General features: G+C 47.7%; 1 protein-coding gene across 5 annotated transcripts in view; it reads left to right on the plus strand.

Annotated features, from left to right (window-relative positions):
- The first annotated feature begins 786 nt into the window (after positions 1-786).
- Positions 787-19,658, plus strand: part of SUFU (SUFU negative regulator of hedgehog signaling) — a 102,006-nt gene continuing 83,134 nt past the window's right edge. For 2 of the 5 annotated variants that reach the window (XM_037401401.1, XM_037401402.1), the window contains exons 1-2: positions 1,412-1,707; positions 9,345-9,479. In XM_037401401.1, coding sequence (XP_037257298.1) covers positions 1,520-1,707; positions 9,345-9,479 — 323 coding nt within the window. In that variant the 5' untranslated portion in view covers positions 1,412-1,519. Of the gene's footprint in view, positions 806-1,411; positions 1,708-4,348; positions 4,482-9,344; positions 9,480-19,658 lie in introns of those variants that run through there. The other 3 variants (XM_037401403.1, XM_037401404.1, XM_037401405.1) reach the window with 3 other exon arrangements.

Below are 19,658 nucleotides of genomic sequence, written 5' to 3' on the forward strand. Positions count from 1 at the left end.
ATGGGTTTCAATTATTTCAAGACCTGTATTGTATCATCTCAGTAAATGTCAGGAGAGACTCATTATGTGTGTATTCAGCCAATACAACATTTCATATGTGACTGTTATATTTACCTTCTCAGTGGACTGTAACTGATTTCTTGGGCAGATGTCACAAAAAGTATGTCACAATAATGGCAGGAGTGAAATATTGTTCGTTGTGGGAAGCAATGATTCATGAGAATACTGACTGCTCACCTCCTTTCTCAGTAGAGAGTCATTTGTCTGCTTGTCAGCTTCTTGACTATATGCGATCTAAAAGGTACATTGTGAATATTGGTTTTAGAATAAACTTTCAGCTATTTAAATGAGAAATGCAACAAGCAGGAGTACTTACCCTGTCCTTTCAGCACTTTATAGATTTTTTCCTCTCTGCTGATTAAAAAGCAGGACACTGCTCTAGCAAAAACCTGTAGTACTGTTGAGCACATGCTGGCCCACACATGCATACAAAGCTTCACATGACCACAGATGTAGTTGCAACTCAGAAATGATCCAGATCTTCAGTGTGCTTAGTACACAAGCTAAGATCCTTGACCAGACAGCCCTTGAACTTCCACCTACTTGCATGGCTTCACAGCTGCCTCTGAGGTACCCACAGATATGGGAAGGTGCATAAAGGCACAGCAAAGACTGGAGAAGGTACAAAGATAGCAGGAGCAAGAGCTGTAAGAGCAGTAGTCAAGGGTTGTAAGACTATTAGCTGGCCATGTCTTGGAGCACAGCTATGGTCCCACAGAACCACGGGGTTATGAACAGCACCGAGGTGAGTGCCCAGCCTCACGCCCAGCTGGCCCGGGCCCTGCTGCGCAGACAGCCCAAGTCAGACAGAAGCAGCTCCCGATCCGCTGCAATTCACAGTCCCACTTCTTCAGGTAACGGTGCATGGGCTGGAGCGCCGAGGCAGGGGGCGTCTGCGGCCGGGGAGCTGCCCCGGGCCGGGCCCTGCCCCGCTGTAAGCACCCTGGCCGAGCCGGGGCCAGGGCAGGCGCCCACCAGGCCTCGGCCCCTGGCCTCCCGCCAGCCGGGCCCCCTGCCCGCCTGCTGCCCCTCACCCTGCCCCACGGCGACCCGTCTTCTTCCCTCAGGCCCACCCAGGTGCCGGTACCCTCCTGCCCCCCCAGGCCCCCCCTCACGCCCGCGGGACCCCCTGCACCCCGCGCTCCCCTCCGCTCCTCGCGGGGACCCGCCCTCGCCCTTCGCCCCGCTTAACGCGGGGCCCCGCCGCTGCCGCTAGAGGGCGCGCTCGCGGCGTGGCGTGGAGGGGGGGAAGAGGCGTGGCCGGCCTCCTCGCCGCGCGTCGCCATTGGTGGAACTTCCGTGTCACTCAGCGTCGCCAAGGCAGCGGGGCCCGCCCCCTCCTCCCGCAACGCACCGCCGCGCCGCTTGGGCCGGGCCGGGCCGGGCGCGCGTCGGGCCGGGAGCGGAGCGGGCCGTGCAGCGCTGGGACCAGCCGCCTCCGCCGCGCCGTCCCCGGGACATGGAGGGCGTGCGGCCTGGCGGGGCTCCCCCCGCTGGCGGGCCGGGTTCAGGCTCGGGGTCCGGCTCTGGCTCCGGCTCTTTCCCGTCGCTCTTCCCGCCGGGGCTGCACGGTATCTACGGCGAGTGCCGCCGCCTCTACCCCGACCAGCCCAACCCGCTCCAGGTCACCGCCATCCTCAAGTACTGGTGAGGCGGTCGGGGCTGCGGCCTGGAGAGGGGCGGGGGCCCTGTGAGGGGCTGGGGGGGGGAGCAGTGGGGCCGAGGGCCCTGTGAGGGGCTGAGGGGGGGGAGCAGTGGGGCCGAGGGCCCTGTGAGGGGCTGGGGGGGGGGGAGCAGTGGGGGCCGAGGGCCCTGTGAGGGGCTGTGGGGGGGGGGAGCAGTGGGGCCGAGGGCCCTGTGAGGGGCTGGGGGGGGGGAGCAGTGGGGCCGAGGGCCCTGTGAGGGGCTGGGGGGGGGGAGCAGTGGGGCCGAGGGCCTGTGAGGGGCTGGGTGGGGGAGCAGTGGGGCCGAGGGCCCTTGTGAGGGGCTGGGGGGGGGAGCAGTGGGGCCGAGGGCCCTGTGAGGGGCTGGGGGGGGGGAGCAGTGGGGCCGAGGGGCCTGTGAGGGCTGGGGGGGGTAGCAGTGGGGGGGGCTGTGGGGGGGGGGGAGCAGTGGGGCCGAGGGCCCTGTGAGGGGCTGGGGGGGGGGGAGCAGTGGGGCCGGGGCCTGTGAGGGGCGGGGGGGGGGGGAGCAGTGGGGCCGAGGGCCCTGTGAGGGGCTGGGGGGGGGGAGCAGTGGGGCCGAGGGCCCTGTGAGGGGCTGGGGGGGGGGAGCAGTGGGGCCGAGGGCCCTGTGAGGGGCTGGGGGGGGGGGAGCAGTGGGGCCGAGGGCCCTGTGAGGGGCTGGGGGGGGGGAGCAGTGGGGCCGAGGGCCCTGTGAGGGGCTGGGGGGGGGGAGCAGTGGGGCCGAGGGCCCTGTGAGGGGCTGGGGGGGGGAGCAGTGGGGCCGAGGGCCCTGTGAGGGGCTGGGGGGGGGGGAGCAGTGGGGCCGAGGGCCCTGTGAGGGGCTGGGGGGGGGGGAGCAGTGGGGCCGAGGGCCCTGTGAGGGGCTGGGGGGGGGGGAGCAGTGGGGCCGAGGGCCCTGTGAGGGGCTGGGGGGGGGAGCAGTGGGGCCGAGGGCCCTGTGAGGGGCTGGGAGCAGTGGGGCCGAGGGCCCTGTGAGGGGCTGGGGCGGGAGCATTGAGGCTGGGCGGAAGCACTAGGATCAGGGCCTTGTGTGGGGCACTGGGGAGCAGGGGCCTTGTGTGGGGCCGAGAGGGCTTTGGGGGAGCAGTAGAGCGAGGGAGGCCTAGTGGTATTGGGAGGGGCTTGTGGGGGGGACAGTGGGGCTTGTGGAGGGTTGCAGCGAGGTGAGAGGAACTGGGGGTTGCATGCTGAGTTTGTGATGAGATGCAGGAGGTTTGGGGATGTGTGGTGGGTCAGGGAGAGGAGGCACTGGGAATTCAATTGAGTGTCTGGGAGGTGTATTTGGGGGGGTTCCTGGGAAGGATATGCTGCCAATAGGAGGAAGGGTCTAGGGAGGGATGCAGGAGGATGTGTTGGAGTTTCTGGGATGATTTGGAGCTTTCCTGAGTGAGGGATGACTGATGCAGGCCTTGGCTGGGGCAGGCCATGGGAAAAAGGAGTGTGTGTTACTCCGTGGAGGGTTCCCACAGAAGGTAGGGGGCTGGAGCTTCTCCTCCTGGACAGGAGGCACGAGCCCTGTCTTCTGGCCTGGAGCTTGGGGTTCGAGTATCACCAGTACCGACCAGAGTGAACCTGCGTTCTAGCCTCCATCCTTAACGATGCGTGTTGTGTGTATACCCATAAAACCCATGGGGCAGAGCCAGCTTCTTTTGCCCTTGCGTAGCCATTTGTTATCACAGACTGCAAATCTGCTGCTTTACCATCTCTGCTGACACAGTGTCTGACACCAGTAACAGCAGTTGTTTATGTGGGAGAGTGGCATGAAGGAAGTACTGGGATGTTTAGCAATCGAGATAAATGTCTATCATCTAGCCCTGTGCAAAGTTGAGTTCCTTTTGCTTTTCACTGCCGCTTTGCTGCTCAGACCCATCTTCTGGGCCTAAGGAACATGATCAGGTCATGCCTGAGTGTTTACTGTACCTGTTATTGACCAGTCCCTACTCCAGCATTTGGAAGAAGTTTAACAAACGCTCAATTTCTTTACAGAGTTCATTTTAACCTGTATGTCTCTATCTGATTGAGTCCCGAGCAATAGCAAAATAACATCCTTCCTGTGTTCTGCTCTGACAATTAAACTGTTGCTGTTGTCTTCCAAAGAAGTGTTGTTTTTTTACATGTTTGTAGCAAGAAATATGCCTGCTAACCCTTATTACTTAAAGTTGTTTTATACTTAAACTGATAGAGTGAGCTGAGATAAGATGTTGCAAATCTGAGACCTCAAAATACAAATAACTTCTTAATCATCTGTGTGGGTCAGTATTGCAGTACTTTGGTGGTGGTCTGATCAGTCTGGTTTTACACCTGTTTCTAATTTTAGAATTTCCAGTCACCTTGATTTGGGAGTTAGCACATCTTTTCCATCAGCAACTTAAAACAGTACACACTAGGATGATGTGTGTGGGATGGAGGGAAATTTAGGTCTATAATGAAGAATGGCAGAGACCTTTGTTCGGGAAGAAATCTTGCTGCTTCTTCGCTTAAGAGCTGATGATGACTTGACTGCAATTGAGCTCAATCACTAGAAAAACTACTATTGGCAGTGATGGCTGGTTGCAAGTAAGAAGTAATGTGAAGGTGTGTTTATCCTGACATTTTCCACTTAGCAGTTCTTCTGACTGTCAGCTCAGCCAGCAGCGAGAGCTGAGAGCTTCACTCGTAGAAATTGGAGATGAGCTTCTTACTGCTGTCCTGTGCAGGAAATTCTTGTGCAAGGTGGACCCTACGTGGACACTACAGGTACTTTCTCTCCCTTTGTTAAGTGAAACTTGGAGCTTGGTTTTGTCAAGTCTGGTAGAATGAATTCTGCCACCGCTCACTCTCTGCTAGTCTGTCCTCCTCTGCCTGAGCTGCCAGCTAGTAGTTGGTTCAGATTAGAAGAGGAAATCGCTGAACAAAGTTCCCTGCCTTAGGAGAAATATTGTAACACTAATCAGCTTTTGATTATATGTATCAGTTTCTCTATGGTTGACAGCAATTTTTTTTTGGTCCGGAAGCTGAAGTTGTATTCTTTGGCTTGCACGACAGAGCAGATCCTTAATTTGTGATGTTGGAGAATCTGCAGAACCAGATACCTGTTAAATGAGGTGGTTTAGCTATGTGGATTATTTAATAGAACTAGTCTTTTTTTAAAATGCTATTTGCATATATTGGGAGGGAGTTTGTGATAGCAATCGGAACTTCTTGGAAGAGTTCCTGGCTGTATTTATAAAGGCCATGTGCTGAGAAGGAGTTCTTGCTGTTGGTATCCAGTATCTGCTTTTATTTTTAAAACATGGTTGAATATCTCTAAGTAAAATATCTTGATGTGTAGAATTGCTGGTGAAAAAACAAATTTGTCCTTTCCTTGGTGACAGGCTTTGAAATAGGCAGTATTCAGGCTGGACTGTTGGTTTTTCATCACCTGTCTTGAATTTGGGCCATGTACTCAAAAACCAGTGCACTGACCTGTGGTCTGCAGCTGCTTGGGAATCACAGACTACTACTGAAGGGCTGTCAAAAGGTAGCAGTGAAAAGCAGTCCTGTTGTCAGCTGCTGGGAAGTGAGTACAAACAGTCCAGTAAGGACTTTTCAGGGTGAATGGATTGGGAATTTTCCAATTTTTTTCCCCCACTGTGCAGCTGTTTCCTCTCTGCCCTCTTTGGGTTTCTCCTTCCTTAGAAACTTCAGAGTACTCTTAACATCAGTGAAAAGAAGAATCTTGGTGGAGATGCAAATACCCGGTTTCCCCCGAGGCTGCCCTTCTTGCTCCTGAATGAGCTCCATGAATAGAGAATGTAACAAATTTGTACTGTACCTCTGGCTTTGAAGTTGGGCTCTTCCTAATAAAATCCTCCAACGCTTCCAGCTCTTTGTGTGAATGCATGTACTGATATGTAGATTGCGATACAAGGTCGAACCCTGCAACTGTAGCTGTGGGCGGGAGGATGTACCTCAGCAGGCATTAGCGGTGCTCCACCAGCAGCGAAACCTGCCACCGAAACTGGATAAAACATCTGTGCTGACTAGCCTTTGCTGAGCATTATTGTCATGGGTATGTTATTAGCTGTGCTCCAGGTAGCTGGTTTAAAGCTAGTGCTGGATGCTCCTGCAATTGCAGCGATTTTGAGATAGGTATGTGGCTTGGATGTGTATTTTTCAAAATTTAATTAGTCACTGCTGCAGGCTTTTTGTCTGACTCTCTTCGAAGCCTACCAAATTTCTCGGGGAGTAAAGACTGTCTGAGTTGTCATGCAGCGTGTAAACCAGTGGGTTTAAACTCTGGCTGGGTCTGCTCTGAGCAGGACAGAGCTTGGCTCCCCAGAGCCGGCTGGTGCCACATTGCAGCTGCCTTCTGGGTAGCACAGTGCCCTGGGTCCCTGGGGAGGCTTGGCCTTTGGAGGGATGTGTGGGGTTGCTGGCAGGAGTGAGGGAGAGGTATCTGGCTCACGTGGTGCGGTCTAGGCAGGACTTGCTCACTGCATGCATCAAGCCTGATGAATATGTTTGAGTAGCCCTGGAGAACAGCATACTCACAGAGTCAGTCCCTGTCCTGAACAAGGGCAATATAAGGGTTTGTCTTGTGTGTTGTCAGTGTCAAAGTGCCTGTGTCAGCAGTGTGAATTGTTTGACATCTAAGGTGTTACTAAACCCAGTCTGGAAGCAGGTTTCGTGTGAGATGCTTGTTGCTTAGCAGGTAGAGGTGTTTTCCCTTCGTTGCAAATCCTACACATCTGCTCTGACCACTTGCTTATCTCCCACACTGGTTTGCTGGTCCACGTATTGACCTCCCTTGCTCCGGAGTTTTCCCAGACAGGTAATAATTGTGTGGCTGCTGCTGTTCACTGCTGCTGATCAGGGGTGAGGGAATTGCTTCCACCTGGCTGCTTCCATCACTGATTTGGGAGTTACTGCCATGGGAATCCTGAGCACTGGCTGGGATGTTGGTGCCACACTCTGAACACAGCCACCTGAATGGGTTTCTGTTGCTGAGATCTCAGCCTTCAGTGTGACCTGGTGCCAGTGCGAGGGAACAGGTGGAGATGGGGTATGTCAGAGGGGGAACTTTTTTTTTCCTGAGTGCTTCAAGCTATTGCTAGACTTTGAGAAGGGGTTTTCCCAGGCTGCCACTGAGGACCAGACTGTTCCATGCCAGGGCCTAACATGTGTTCCCTGTGCTTGCTCGCCAGTTTGCCTTTTATGCCATAAAGATGCTGCTTGTCATACAAGAAGGCTGCATAATTCTGACCAGCCCTCTCCAGTGGACCTCTGTGCTGTTACTGGGGGTGGGATGCTTGCTGCCTCTGTCCTGCCCTGGTATCCTGGACTACATCCTTGACTGTCCCGCTGGGAAGCCGGAGCTACCTAGAGCCACTGTGGTGGTCTTACGTGACTTAAGAGGAGGGAAGCTGTCTTAGGGAAAGTCACTGAGATAACCCAGCTCTGCGGTGGTTTTTTTTTTTTTCTTCCCTGCAGCAGTAGGAGAGAAACAGCACAGTACAGTTGTGGAGAGAGTCCACAGAGCTTTTAATACAACAAGCTGATACGTTACTTTGTACAGACTTGATATGGTTGGGCAGCAGGAGGTGAGCAGAGGATTTCAAATAGTGTATCACTGTCACTAGAAATCTGCATCAGTGCATGTAGGTGCTTTCTGGAGACAAAAGGAGACCTGTTCTCATGGCCCTTCTTGGCACCATCTTCCCTGCAGGTGATAAACTCAGGTAGTCCCCATGTGCATTAACTCTCCTCAGAGCTCACCCTGTGGAAAGGACTATTTTACAAGTGTCGACTTGACTGGGTTCTGGCTGGCCTCTTGCCAGGCCGATGAGCTGCCAGCTAGGGCTGGATCCATCTGTCCAGCCATGGTGACTGCTTCTCTGGAGAGTCTCTTGTGGAGGAGGTGTTCAGGTGCTGTAGCTCTGTAGTGAGGCCGGTGCAGAATTGCAAAGTGACTTTTCAGCACCTCTGTTCTGCAATGCTACCTACCCCAGCTCTGAAAAACCCTGTCGTCTTAAGGGTCTTTCCTAAATGAACTTCAAGAAAATGTGATCTAGGGGTAATTGTGCTAGCTCAGGGTTAAACCTCTTATGCACAGATTGCCTGTTTTCTGAAGCCGGTGGGTGTAACTCTGACTTTACTACCAGCAGCCTGGTTACACTCATACCTTAGAATCAAAATGCTTGTGAGCATTTTTTGCTCTGTACTGCTAGATGGGACTCTGAGAAGGGTGCTGGCCTTCAGTGGGATAATTGCAATTAAGCTCTGGTGTTTGATCATCCCAGAACTTCCTTGGTAACACAAAGTATGGATCTCCACATCTGAAGCACAAACACTTCCAGGAGGCATGGAGCAGTGGTATTGGAGGGTGCCACAAGAGTCTGATGAGCAGGCTAGATGCTGAGAAAGTATTTCTTGCCAAGCCTGCCAGTGTTTGATGTAAGAGCAGTGGTACTTTAACCAAGGAACAAAACTGAGGTGCTCAAATGCTTTTTGTGCAGCAGTTGTGGCAAGTGTAATGATGATACACAAACCCTCCGGGCTAGTCAGACTCCGACTCTAACATCTTCCTCTGGGCAACCTGCAGATGTTAGAGTCAGGGTCTGAACAGACAATGCAGATGTAGGGAATTGGTGTGTAATAAGTGGTGTGAGTGAACAGGGTTATCTTAGTTTGGATTTTCTTGTTTGGAGCAGTTGAGAGTATTTTACTTGAAAAAGTCAGTTGGCGGCAGGAAGCAGTTAAACTGCTCACTCAAGTTAAGCTATTCTGTAAATGCTTGTGGTAGGTGTTCTATGATTGACAGGGCTAACAGTGAGCAATGACCTGCCTTTGTGTGGGCAGACAGGATGGCGAGCAGCAGAAGTGTGCTGTGCTCTGATGGCACACTAGCTTCGTTTCCTTGTGCCTTGTAATGGGAAGGGTGGCTGCACGTTTTTGTGATTGCTGCTTAACATAGGCTGGCTGTGCTGCATTGGCTTACAAGTAATATTCCTTTAAGGAACTTGTTCTAATGTTGAAGCAGAGGGTGCAATGATGCTTTTTACTCATTCTAGATTAATGTAGGTAGTGTATTTTACAAGTTCTGGTACTAATTTTTCTGAATCAATGTTTTTCTCCTCCACTGTTTTAACTGTCATGTCTATGTTCAGAAGTATAGATTACTCTCCTTAAAACTTAGTCATCTCAAATTCTGCTTTGAGGAACAGCATTGGTGTTTTATTTTGATTGAGGTATGTGACTCTGGACTGAATTAAGAGCTTACAGTGCAGATATAGCTATTGCTCTTTTACTGGTACAATTTTCCAATTTTCTTTGTGTTTTGTGGAAGGTTTAATGTGCTTTTCCAGAGGTTTTTATGCTTTAACGTTAAAAACATGATAGTATGTTGCACACATGCGTTTTGCCTTACAGTGCTTGAAGCTTTCTGGACTTAACCCAACCTTTCTCATAATTTTTTTAAAATTTGTTTTTTTAGAAGTAACTTGAACATGGTAATCTAATTTTTGTCACTAGCTATGTTTTAAAACAGGTCTTTGTACAGGCCCTTGTAACACCTGTGGAGACATCCCATTTGTCTTGAATAAACTAACTTGGCTAATAATTTTTCTGTTTGTGATGCAGGTTGGGAGGACCCGACCCTCTGGACTATGTTAGCATGTACAGAAACCTGGGAAACCCAGCGCTTAATGTTCCTGAGCACTGGCACTACGTCAGCTTTGGGTTAAGCGACTTGTATGGAGACAACAGAGTACATGAGTAAGTGTCATTTAAGTTCTGTTGCTGTGTTGTGTTTTGTGTTGCATTTTGGGGGAGCATGGGTAAAACCCTGTCCTGCTGTTCATATTATTTGAACAGCTGGTTTTCTGCTGAGAATACCATAGCCCTGGTCTCACAAGGGGTGATGTATGCCTGTTCTTGGATGTGGAAGAATTACTATGTTCCCCTCTGCAAGCTTTGAATGCAATATATTTCCGTGTCAGTGTTGAGTGGTTTTCTCCTTTTTTTTTAGTTTCTTTTAACTGGTTAGGATTATTTTTTTTAACTGAATTTCTTGTGTTTTTCACTCTTGGTAGTCTGTTATGGTCATACACTTAAATCCTGACCCCTCCCTGTGCATGTTAAATGCCTTCCTCTGGAAAACTGCTATAAGGGCATTTTTCCTATTGCTGGCACAGCAGTGTAACTGTCAGCAGACTACCACCCCGGTGACTGCTGTATAAAGTGCCAGTTTGTGTAACAGAAGGATAAAATTCTAATTATTTTACTGTCTTTTCTCCAGTAATTAAATTATTATCTTAGCTTCTTGGTATAGATGGTCTTTAGCAGGCATTTTGTATTAGATTAGGTAAGCAGCATCAGCATCTAACATGTCTAGCACATGTGCTAACAACAAATTCCAGTCATTATTTGCTGGGGCAGAGGAAAGGTAAGGCAAGTGGAAGAAATGAAGTTGAAGGCTTCCTTTCCTCGCTTCCACAAGAGACCCTACCATGGATATGCTGGTCTTTGCGGTGGTGCCTTTGTTCTCAGATCATGGTGTTTAATCTCTGCCACTGAAAATCGGAGGTTGCCAAGATTAAGTGATGTGTGTTTGCCCACCTTGTTTTGATGGGATTAATTTTGGAGGGAGTAAGTTCTGTGCTGACTTCCTTTCTGTGGTGACTTGCCAGTATGAGGTTTTCCCATGGTGAGAGTCTTCTATTTGCTCACACTCTCTCCTGATGGTTTCCAGTGAGAGCAGGGAGTAGACGTGAGGTTCTCAGCTGAAGACATGAAGGGTGATGTGTTTTTATGAATGAAGAAGCAAATTATGCAAGGAGACAGCCTCCTTGGCCCTGGCACATGCTCTGCCTTCTCACTCCTAAAAACCTGTCTGCTAGACCAAAAACTTGTTGTTCTCCACCCCTAAGCTTTCCACTACAGGAGTGAAAGTATCGCACAGGTGGAATGTCACAACTTGAAATAACTTTCTGGTTTGAGACCTCCTAACTCTTCATATTGTCATATGATTTGGTCTGGAAATTTGGATTGAGATAATGGAATATGCCTTTTGCTGGTTGCAGGGCACAGGAATTAAACCCCCATCTCTAGCTCTAGGCTGCAGGCAATTTCCAAGGCCTATTGAGTGAAGCAGGACCAAAGCCTGCACCATGCTCTGGGAGGTCTGAAGTCCCTGAGTGCCCTGTGTGTGTATGTGAGCAGGGAAGGAGGCCTAGAGAGCCGGTGTGTCTTGGCTGGCCCTGGCACCGTGCTGCTGGAGGCTGCTGCGGCTGGACACTGCAAGCAAATAGTGAGCCCTTGCTGCTGTGCTGCTTTGGGGATGTTTGCTGGAACCTCCTGAGCACAGGCCTGCTCAGAACCATCAAAATGACCTCCATGCCCTCGGTATACATGTGTGTTTTCCTTCTCTCTGTATGGCTGGAACAGTGTTCCTAGCTCCATGGTGGGGTGCCTCTTTGTCAGTCACCCTGAGATGTTCAGCTGTCTGCAGTCCGTCACCTTTATTTTGGCCTCATTCTTGGAGCTACAAAACTTAATGCTACACGTGCTGTCGAGAAGGCTGGCTCTGTCTTTGTGGCAAAAAGTCTTAATATACAATTACACATGTGGTAAAGCTGTCAAAACCTTAAACATTGAGCCCAAAGTTATCACCTGGCAGGTGAGCACTGGACACAGGCAGAAAGAAGATTTCAAAGGTGCTGAGCACTCACCAGTAATTCTTGCTCCCAACAGCAGTTGCTGTTTGCTAACTACTCTTGAAACATGACTGCCTTGTGAATGACACATCACTAGACCAGCACTGGCTGCATGCTGCAGGAATGTAATGGTTTTCCTGTGTGCTCAGGAGCCCCTTGTTTTCTGGGAGGGAATTTAATAAAGCTTTTGTTTAAGAAAATGGGTATTGGTCTCTTTGCTTGAAGGACTTTGGGATTCTGCTGTCCCAGGTAAAGCATGTTGTGGGATGGTTGGCAGGAGCACGGGGTGATAGGGGAATTATTTAAATCTTTGGAAGATTTCCTTTAAAGCTGGTGTGGCACTGAAATCTGCTAAACTGCCCTGGCTTCTGGAGATTAGGAGTGAGTTTGTGAAGTTTTTGGTTTCCCAACTCTTTCTGCAATGAGTGCAGAGCTGGATCTGCTTATGACAGTCAGCAAGGTTCCTACAGTAGGAATGTGCTTCCATATCCTTCCCCTTCTAAAGGATGAAGGACAGCAAGGTTAGTACACTGCCAAAGGTCTTTTTAATCTCCCAGCTTGACTTCGGGTAATGTATAACTTATTTCTTGTGGACCTCTTCTAGTAATACAGTACAATCTAGACCGGTTGTAATGCAGTATTAAAAGAAAAACATTTTTTGATATATTTTTTTGAGTGAAATAATGCTGAACTGGAGGCCCCTGTATTTTTATTTATAATAGAATAGCAAACAGATGTAGCAAGTAATGTGAAAATGTTGACTTTAATTTATATTTTTTAATAAGAACCTGAAAAGTCTGAAGTGGAGCTCTCCCTGTGCCTCCTTGTTGACAGATTTATTTTCGGTTAAAGCAGCACTATTTCCTGCTCTGCTTAAATATCAGCTATACTCTGCTTACAGAACTGGTCTGGCTTTAAGAGTCCACAGAATAAGATGGAAGAAATCTAAGAATTTCAAGCAGGGAAACCTTTTTCACTTAAAACCACTCAGTGTTTCATGGTATAATGGCAACCATGACACCAGCTGTGCTGGGCTGATCGCTCTTAAAAAATCCTAAATCATGACGTCATGACAGCGTTAGGGAACCGCAGGCCTTTCAGTGGGATTTCATGCCAAGCTGCTTGCATGGAAATAAGTCTTTGCAGTCGAGCATGTTGCACAACTTAAGTAGCAGCAGAAACTTTTCCGAGACATTTTTACAAGTTATGCTCCATTTTTAATTTTATCTACTTTAAAATCAAAACCAATGTGTAACTTCTTGAATCTATTCAGCAGGGTTAGAGTAGAGCCTTTTTTTGGACTGTTCTGGCTTTCTGAAGAGATTCTGCACTGCAGTGACGAGTGCATGTGTAGCATACTGGCAGGGAGCATCTGGCTGGTGCAGTTGCGGGAGAGGAAACAGGTCCTGCACCCTTCTTCAGCCTTTGCTGGCAGCTACTTCCCCACAGCAATGTCGGCAGCAAGGAACATGTCCCTGTGCATCTGCACAAGGTGTAGTGCCTTAGCTGGCAACTGCAGATTCGTGCTCTGCTGCCAGACCATCAGCAGGGCCAAGGCACAGGCACCTGATCCTTCCCGCAGTGTCCAGACATGCTGGTGACTTCTACCTGCGTGGGGAACGGATGCCTGAGGAAGGCAGCATCAGCAAGTGTAGCTGGGCTTGGGCTCCATCAGCGGCAATGCCAGCTTCAGCTACTGCAGTACCACGGCGTGCTCCAGCCTTGGACTCTGCTGGCACAGGGAGCTGCAGGGCTGTCCAGGGAGCTGTAGGAAGCAATGTGTGTTTTCACCAGACTGATTTCCGTCTCCAGTTCACTGTAAGGCCAAGGCTGAATCTCCAGTTAACTGTTCCTGTAGAGTTTTCACCCTTTTTGTTAACAGTTTAAAAAGTGCATGGAAAATGAGGACCATGATGTGATAGAATTTCTGAAACCCTTGAATGGTCTTATTTGTATTAAAATCACAAGGCTGTAATTCAGAGACACAATAGAAAGCAAAGCTTAAATTATGGGTAGGTTAAAAGATAAGATTTTTATTTGTGGCCTTCCCACATCCTGAAAAGAAACAAGCTAACTGTGTTTTGATATTTAGCTTTTTATGTAAATTCCAATAATTGGGTTTCCTGATCTACACAAACTTCATATTGACAAGGGTGGTGGGTTTTGTGGTGTGTTGGGTTTTTTGGGTTTTTTTCCCTTCCTCTGGCAGCTAGCCAGGAGGCAAAGCCAGCACGCCATTTGCATAAAACCGAAGAGATTACAGCTGCCTTCATCTCTAATACAGATGCAGGGTACCACCCGCGGAGACAACAGGTTCCAACTTGCTGCGGTCCTTTTGATTTGTGCTACTTACCATTTGGATCAGGAGGGAGCAGTGCATGCCGGGATAACGTGTTGTCTCTGTGGGTGGTGCCTCCCTATTAAAGGTGAGGGTAAGCGTGAGGCTTTCAAGATCTCCAGTCCAGCTTGTGTTCTGCTTGCTTGTATAGATCCTCTGAATGACCTTAACTTGTAAAAGGGCAAGGATGCTTGTTAGAGCTGGGAGGAAGAAAAAGGAGCGCAAAACTAGATCAGGTAACAAACACAGGGCTTGCAGAGGGGTGGATGTTTTCTGGAAGGCTTTTTCCAAGTATGAAAGGAGTTTGAAAAGAGTATTTAGAAAATAGGCTCAAAGTTGGAACCAGTGTTCTCTTTCTTTTGAGTGCGTGCTGGCTTCTCCTTTGAGCCTGCATGAATGTAGGATGGAGTGGTGCTGACAGCTGTCACTTCAGTGGCCTCTTAGTTTTGTAGCCTTTCATAAATCTGAAAGTTCACTGCCCTCGGCTTGCCAGCCTTTAGCCTTAAATTTTGGTATTTAATGGGTCCCTAAGTGCTTTATAAACCACATGCTTAAAGCACCGCTGAAATATTACACCCAACTCCAAGGTGACGTTGAATGCTTTTAAAATGGTAGAGACTGACTCTGCCCCTCTTTGTTTTCATGAAAATGCAATAAAATAAGGGGCCTTTGGGAAGATAGTAAATTAGAGAGGGGTGATGGTTGTTGTGGATGCATATTTCAGGTAAGATTTTGTAGAGTTCAGCATGTCTGCCTTGGAGAGATGAAAGATCAAATCAATTCAGTTTGGGAGTTGAGCCTGGAATTCAAGGAAAATTATTTAAAACCCAAGGTTTTCTTCCACCTTTCATGGTATCCAGTTTCTTTCAAGTGTGCTGTTGAGGCATACTTCAGACACAGAGGAACCTGGGAATTTTCTTAAATGCAAACCCTGCCTTCCTCATCCTAATTTTGCTTCACTAGGCTATTAGCTCTGAAGTTAAAGGACACCTGCTGTGTCAGGGCTGGCTGTGTGGTAGCTACTTCAGACATGGAAGAGGGAAGTGAGGCTGAAATTTGGGGACATATCTTCAAACTGAGGATCAGGAAATAGTGGATCTGTTCCTGGGTCAGACTTCTGTGAGGTGTGACTTTGATGGGTTGGTTGTAGGGAACAGCCATGAGAACAGTGAAATTCTGGGGATTTACGGTCACCCTGAGGAGCTTGTTCCAGGTATCCATAACTTCCTTCGTGTTGCCATGTTTCATCTGTGGGAACTGAACTTTAGCCAGTGCATTGAAGAAATGTTGCTGGTGGCAAAACATCTGCCCCAGCTAAAGGGAGTGACACGGAAGAGGACATCGGTAAGCATCGGTTTGGGAAGGAGGTACAAGAGCTAGACCTTGGAGGAGGGAGAGTCCAAGATGGACACCATACTCTGAACTTCTTTTTCTTCCTAGGTCTCTTGTTTGTCTATCAAAGGTTGACCTCAAATGCAATGCTTATTCCTCCAGTTGGTGTTTTTTCTGAGGGAGAGGGGAGAAGCATATTCGTGGCAGAGTGGGAAGGGAGAGGCCACAGAAGTAGGGAGTTACGTGACAAAAGGTATGTCCTTTTAATCATAGCTTATTTGAGTATCCATCAGAGTTGAAATAAGTAGTTTAGCTGCAGGGGGGCAATAAGATCTGGTTTTTAATGGATTTGTCTTGTGGTTGGATTTTTTTTTTCATGTCTCTAAAGATAGGAATTAAGCTGAGCTTTCCCCAAAACGAGGATACTTTTAACGAGTCTCACCAGTGTGGATTCTCTGATGTCTAGAAATAAGTTGTGCTTTTAGTGAAACTTGCTTACTGGGGAGTGCCTGTAGATCCTTCTCTTCTGTCTGGCTGTTTGTTTCTGCCTGCTTTGTAGAATGTGGCGTTTTGGGATGTCATGGTTTAATTTCAGCTGGTACCACACAGCTGCTTGCTCACTCCCCCTCAACACCCAGAGGGATGGGGAGGAGAATTGGGAAGGAATGTAAAACTTGAGGGTTGAGATAAGAACAATTTAATAATTTAAATAAAATAAACCTAATAATAGTTAGAATAAAAAGGAGAAGAGGAGATGAACAAAATCCAAAGGGAAGAGAGAAAAGAAAACAAGTGATGTACAACACAATTGCTTGCCACCCGCTGACCAATGCTCAGCCAGTCCCTGAGCAGTGATCAGCAAGCCCTAGCAAACCTCCCCCTCTGGGTTTATATACTGAGTGTTCTGAGCACGATGTGTATGGAATACCTCTATGGCTAGTTCAGGTCAGCTGTCCTAGCTGTATCCCCTCCCAATTTCTTGTGCCCCTCCAGCCTTCTTGCTGGCAGGGCCTGAGAAACTAAAAAGTCCTTGACTTAGTATAAACATTACCTAGCAACAACTAAAAACGTCAGTGTGTTATCAACATCCTTCTCACACCAAATCTAAAACACAACCCTGCACTAGCTACTAAGAAGAAAATTAACCTTATCCCAGCTGAAACCAGGACAGGGGACAACTTTCTTTGAAGTACTTGATTGAATTTGACCAATGAGTTCAGAAATTGTGGGGACATTTTAAAGAAGCACATGCACAAGTGTGATCTGATCATGTAAGGTTTGATTCTCTTATTTCCCAGGTGAAAAACCAGTTAAATCAAGTGTCATGCCTATTTACATGCTCTGTTGATGGTGTCCCTCCAATGACTCATGCAGTGCACCAGAACTAAGACTTGTGTTTCTCTGCTGGGGGCAGACCTCCCTTGAAGCTATGGTCACCATGGGGAAATCTTTTTTCCCCCTCCTCCCAGGCAGAGTGCACTTGGCTTCCAAATGTCATTTGTTGGAGGTAGTTAGCATCGTTAACAATGTGAAAGATGTAGGCCACCTACAGAGAGAAGTCCACTTCGTGCTGTGGTCTGTCTTTGTTTGAATGCGGAGGTTGTGGGACAAGAGCATGCTTGAACTGTGCTAGATTTGGAAATTTTTTTAAGCATTGAAGGAAATTTTTCAATGTTAAAGCACGGTAGTTGAATTTACAAGAAGGACTGTTTTCAATAAGAAAAAAAGGAAAAAGATTGGAAGTGGGTTTATAACTGAGCGTTACTGAAGACAAGCCCTGCTTCTTGTTTAGTAGTGCATCTGCACTTGCATCCCGGTAAGATGAGCCTCTTGCTGCCATGCAGGGGAAGGGGCATAGTGTTCAAACTGGATGATTTTTTTTTTTGTCAGCAGGACTCATGACCTTGGCTTATGGGAGAAGAGCTGGCCTGAGACAGGGCTTCCTTACTGTCATCTCCCAGCTGGGTTAGTGCTGAATGATGTGGGAGAGCTTGGAGGCTCTGCTCTCCCAGCGAGTTCAGCCTGCTGGGAAGAGGAGTGACTGGGGATCAAAGCTGGGTCTTCTAGTGAAAGATTGTTTTACGTGATAAAGGTCTGTTTAGGGATGTTCTAAAAAGCAAAAATTAAAAGATAATTTTTTTTTTTCCAGTGGGACGTGAAGGTAAAAGCATTTTTTGTGCTGTGTGGCCATTCTGGCTGTGAGATCAAAGGAGGCTTGTCTTTTTTTTTTTTATCCCTTTGCTGCCTGGAATAATGATAGTAACAAAATGAATGTTTGAAGAGATGCATCTGAATGCTGTTATTCATACCTAATCCCCTTTTTTTTGTTAACACAGATTCAGCATTGGGCGCAAGCCTTCCTGACTAGTACTAGTGTCACCGAAATCTGGGAATACAACTCCTTAACAGTCTTCATACCTGAATAACCAGAACCAGAAAAAAATAATGCCTTAAAGGTATTCACGCAGGGATCTTGCCCTGAGCCCCAAACAGTCCATGGTCGAGACTCTCCCTGAGAAATTCCTTGGTGCTGGCTGGAGACTGGTTGATCATGGAGTCAATGAGGCTCAGAGGCAAGGTCCCAGCTGGGTCACCAGAAACAGTCACTGAAATCTGGGAATAAAGCTCTGTAATGCCAGTGTAGTATTAAGAAGCAGGTGTTATTTATTGTGGTGCTGGCTGCGTGGGGGATCGCTCCACCTAATGTGGATAGCATCCTTCTCTCAGGTAGCTCTTTTTATGCAGTACATGTATACATATTAAAAAAATGTCCCAGAAAATACATACATATTAATGAGATTACCCAATACTAATTATAATATTCTCCCTCCCACTCACACATGCTCAGTTGTCCAGAGCCGGGGTCTTCAGTGGTCTTGAGAGTCTGCAAACTCATGCAGTCCTCTATTCAGCTGACTAGAGTTCTCCTTTGTAGTCCCCATATATGGTCTTAAACTAGGTCATCTCAGTCTCTTACTCTTTTTTTGGCCTGGAATTGCTGGCCTTGGGCCAGTTTTCCTTCATCCTCCAGGGGTACCTCTTTGTTAGAACCTGAATTTATTGCTTACAAGCATACAAAGATTAGTTTCAAACAATCAAGGTACCTTAACACTAACTGTTCAATCCTAGGTTGCATGACTACTTCTAAGTTCTTAAGATTAAACCTTAACTCTTCTGTAACCTTCCCCCTCTTTGAGATTTATTAATTTTCTTATAAGTCTCATTTATTTAAGTCGTATTTTTCAGAGTGATTTTTTCTGCAAGTTTCACCTAAATTGCCTAATTCTGATCTACAAAATGTGGACCCTGATCAGAGTATATACCTATTGGTACCTTGAACCTTGGTATTATTTCTGTGAGTGATACCTTAATTACTCCTCTTTGTTAGTGTGACAGGGGAAAACTTCCGGTCATCCCGAGAAGGTATCAATCAATACCAAGGTACACCTATACCCATTTTGTCCTGGTAGTTCAGGAAAATCAACTTGTCAGTAGCCTCCGGGTGAATTTCCCGCTTAGTGGTCCCTGGGGGTGGTCTTTTCCTGTTCACAGGATTCTTTTTAAACAAATGGGACACTTTGCTATTACAAACTTTACTATTCCAGTCATTCCTACACAATAAATTTTGAAGACTAGAGATCATGGCCTCGCTACCCCAATGTGTTTCTTCATGTCTCTTTTCTACAATCCCGGTCATTAGTTGTGACGGAACAATAACTTGTTTTGTGGGGATTATTAACTAGCCCTCTAGCCCTCTCTGTTTATGGTTGCTTTTAACAGCGATGCCAATTGTTGATCTGCCTCACTATTATTTGGCTTCAAAATTGGCAGCTGTACCTGTTTTACTGGCACTGATGCAAGGATGCTTTGTTCAGCCACCTCCTCCGCAGTTTTATCAGCCAATTGATTACCCACGTTTCCTGCAGTTTGTCTAAATTGATGTGCTTTGCAATGCATTATTAAGAATTTCTTCCATGTATTTAATAGGTGATCCTTGGGCCAACAACAGTCCTCTTTCCTTCCAGATAGCCCCATGTGCATGGACTATCCCAAATGCATATTTGGTGATGTATTGATGGGTAGAGCCTCAGCCTTTACCACCTGTGCAGTGGGAACCACTGCCTATCTGGCCATCCATCTTCCGTCTCATACAAAGCTACTACTATCGGTAAACAATTCCAAATCAGGATCAGTTAATGGTTCATCCCTCACATCCTGTCTGCTTTAAATCATGATATAGGGATTCAGAATTCTTTGCTTCTGAATTTAAAAACATTGCTGGGTTAACTGTTGTGATGGTTTTAAGTTCCACATCATCCTGCTCCAACAAGGTAACTTGATATTTGAGCATGCAGCTTGGAGACAACACTAGAGTAGGCTGTGTTTCTACAATTGGCAACCACAAATTACCGAATTTATTTGAAAAGTTGAGCTATTGATATTTTTCTCTCGTAAGCTAGAAACTCCATGGCAATTACCTAACTGTCATCTCAATTTTGAATGAAGTCCCAGTAGGCAGTGACACCAGGCTAACAAAGGAGGACTGCAAATCTTTGGTGGTCTCCCATT

Source organism: Falco rusticolus, chromosome 9 (assembly GCF_015220075.1).
Source record: "Falco rusticolus isolate bFalRus1 chromosome 9, bFalRus1.pri, whole genome shotgun sequence".
Classification (NCBI taxonomy): Eukaryota; Metazoa; Chordata; class Aves; order Falconiformes; family Falconidae; genus Falco; species Falco rusticolus.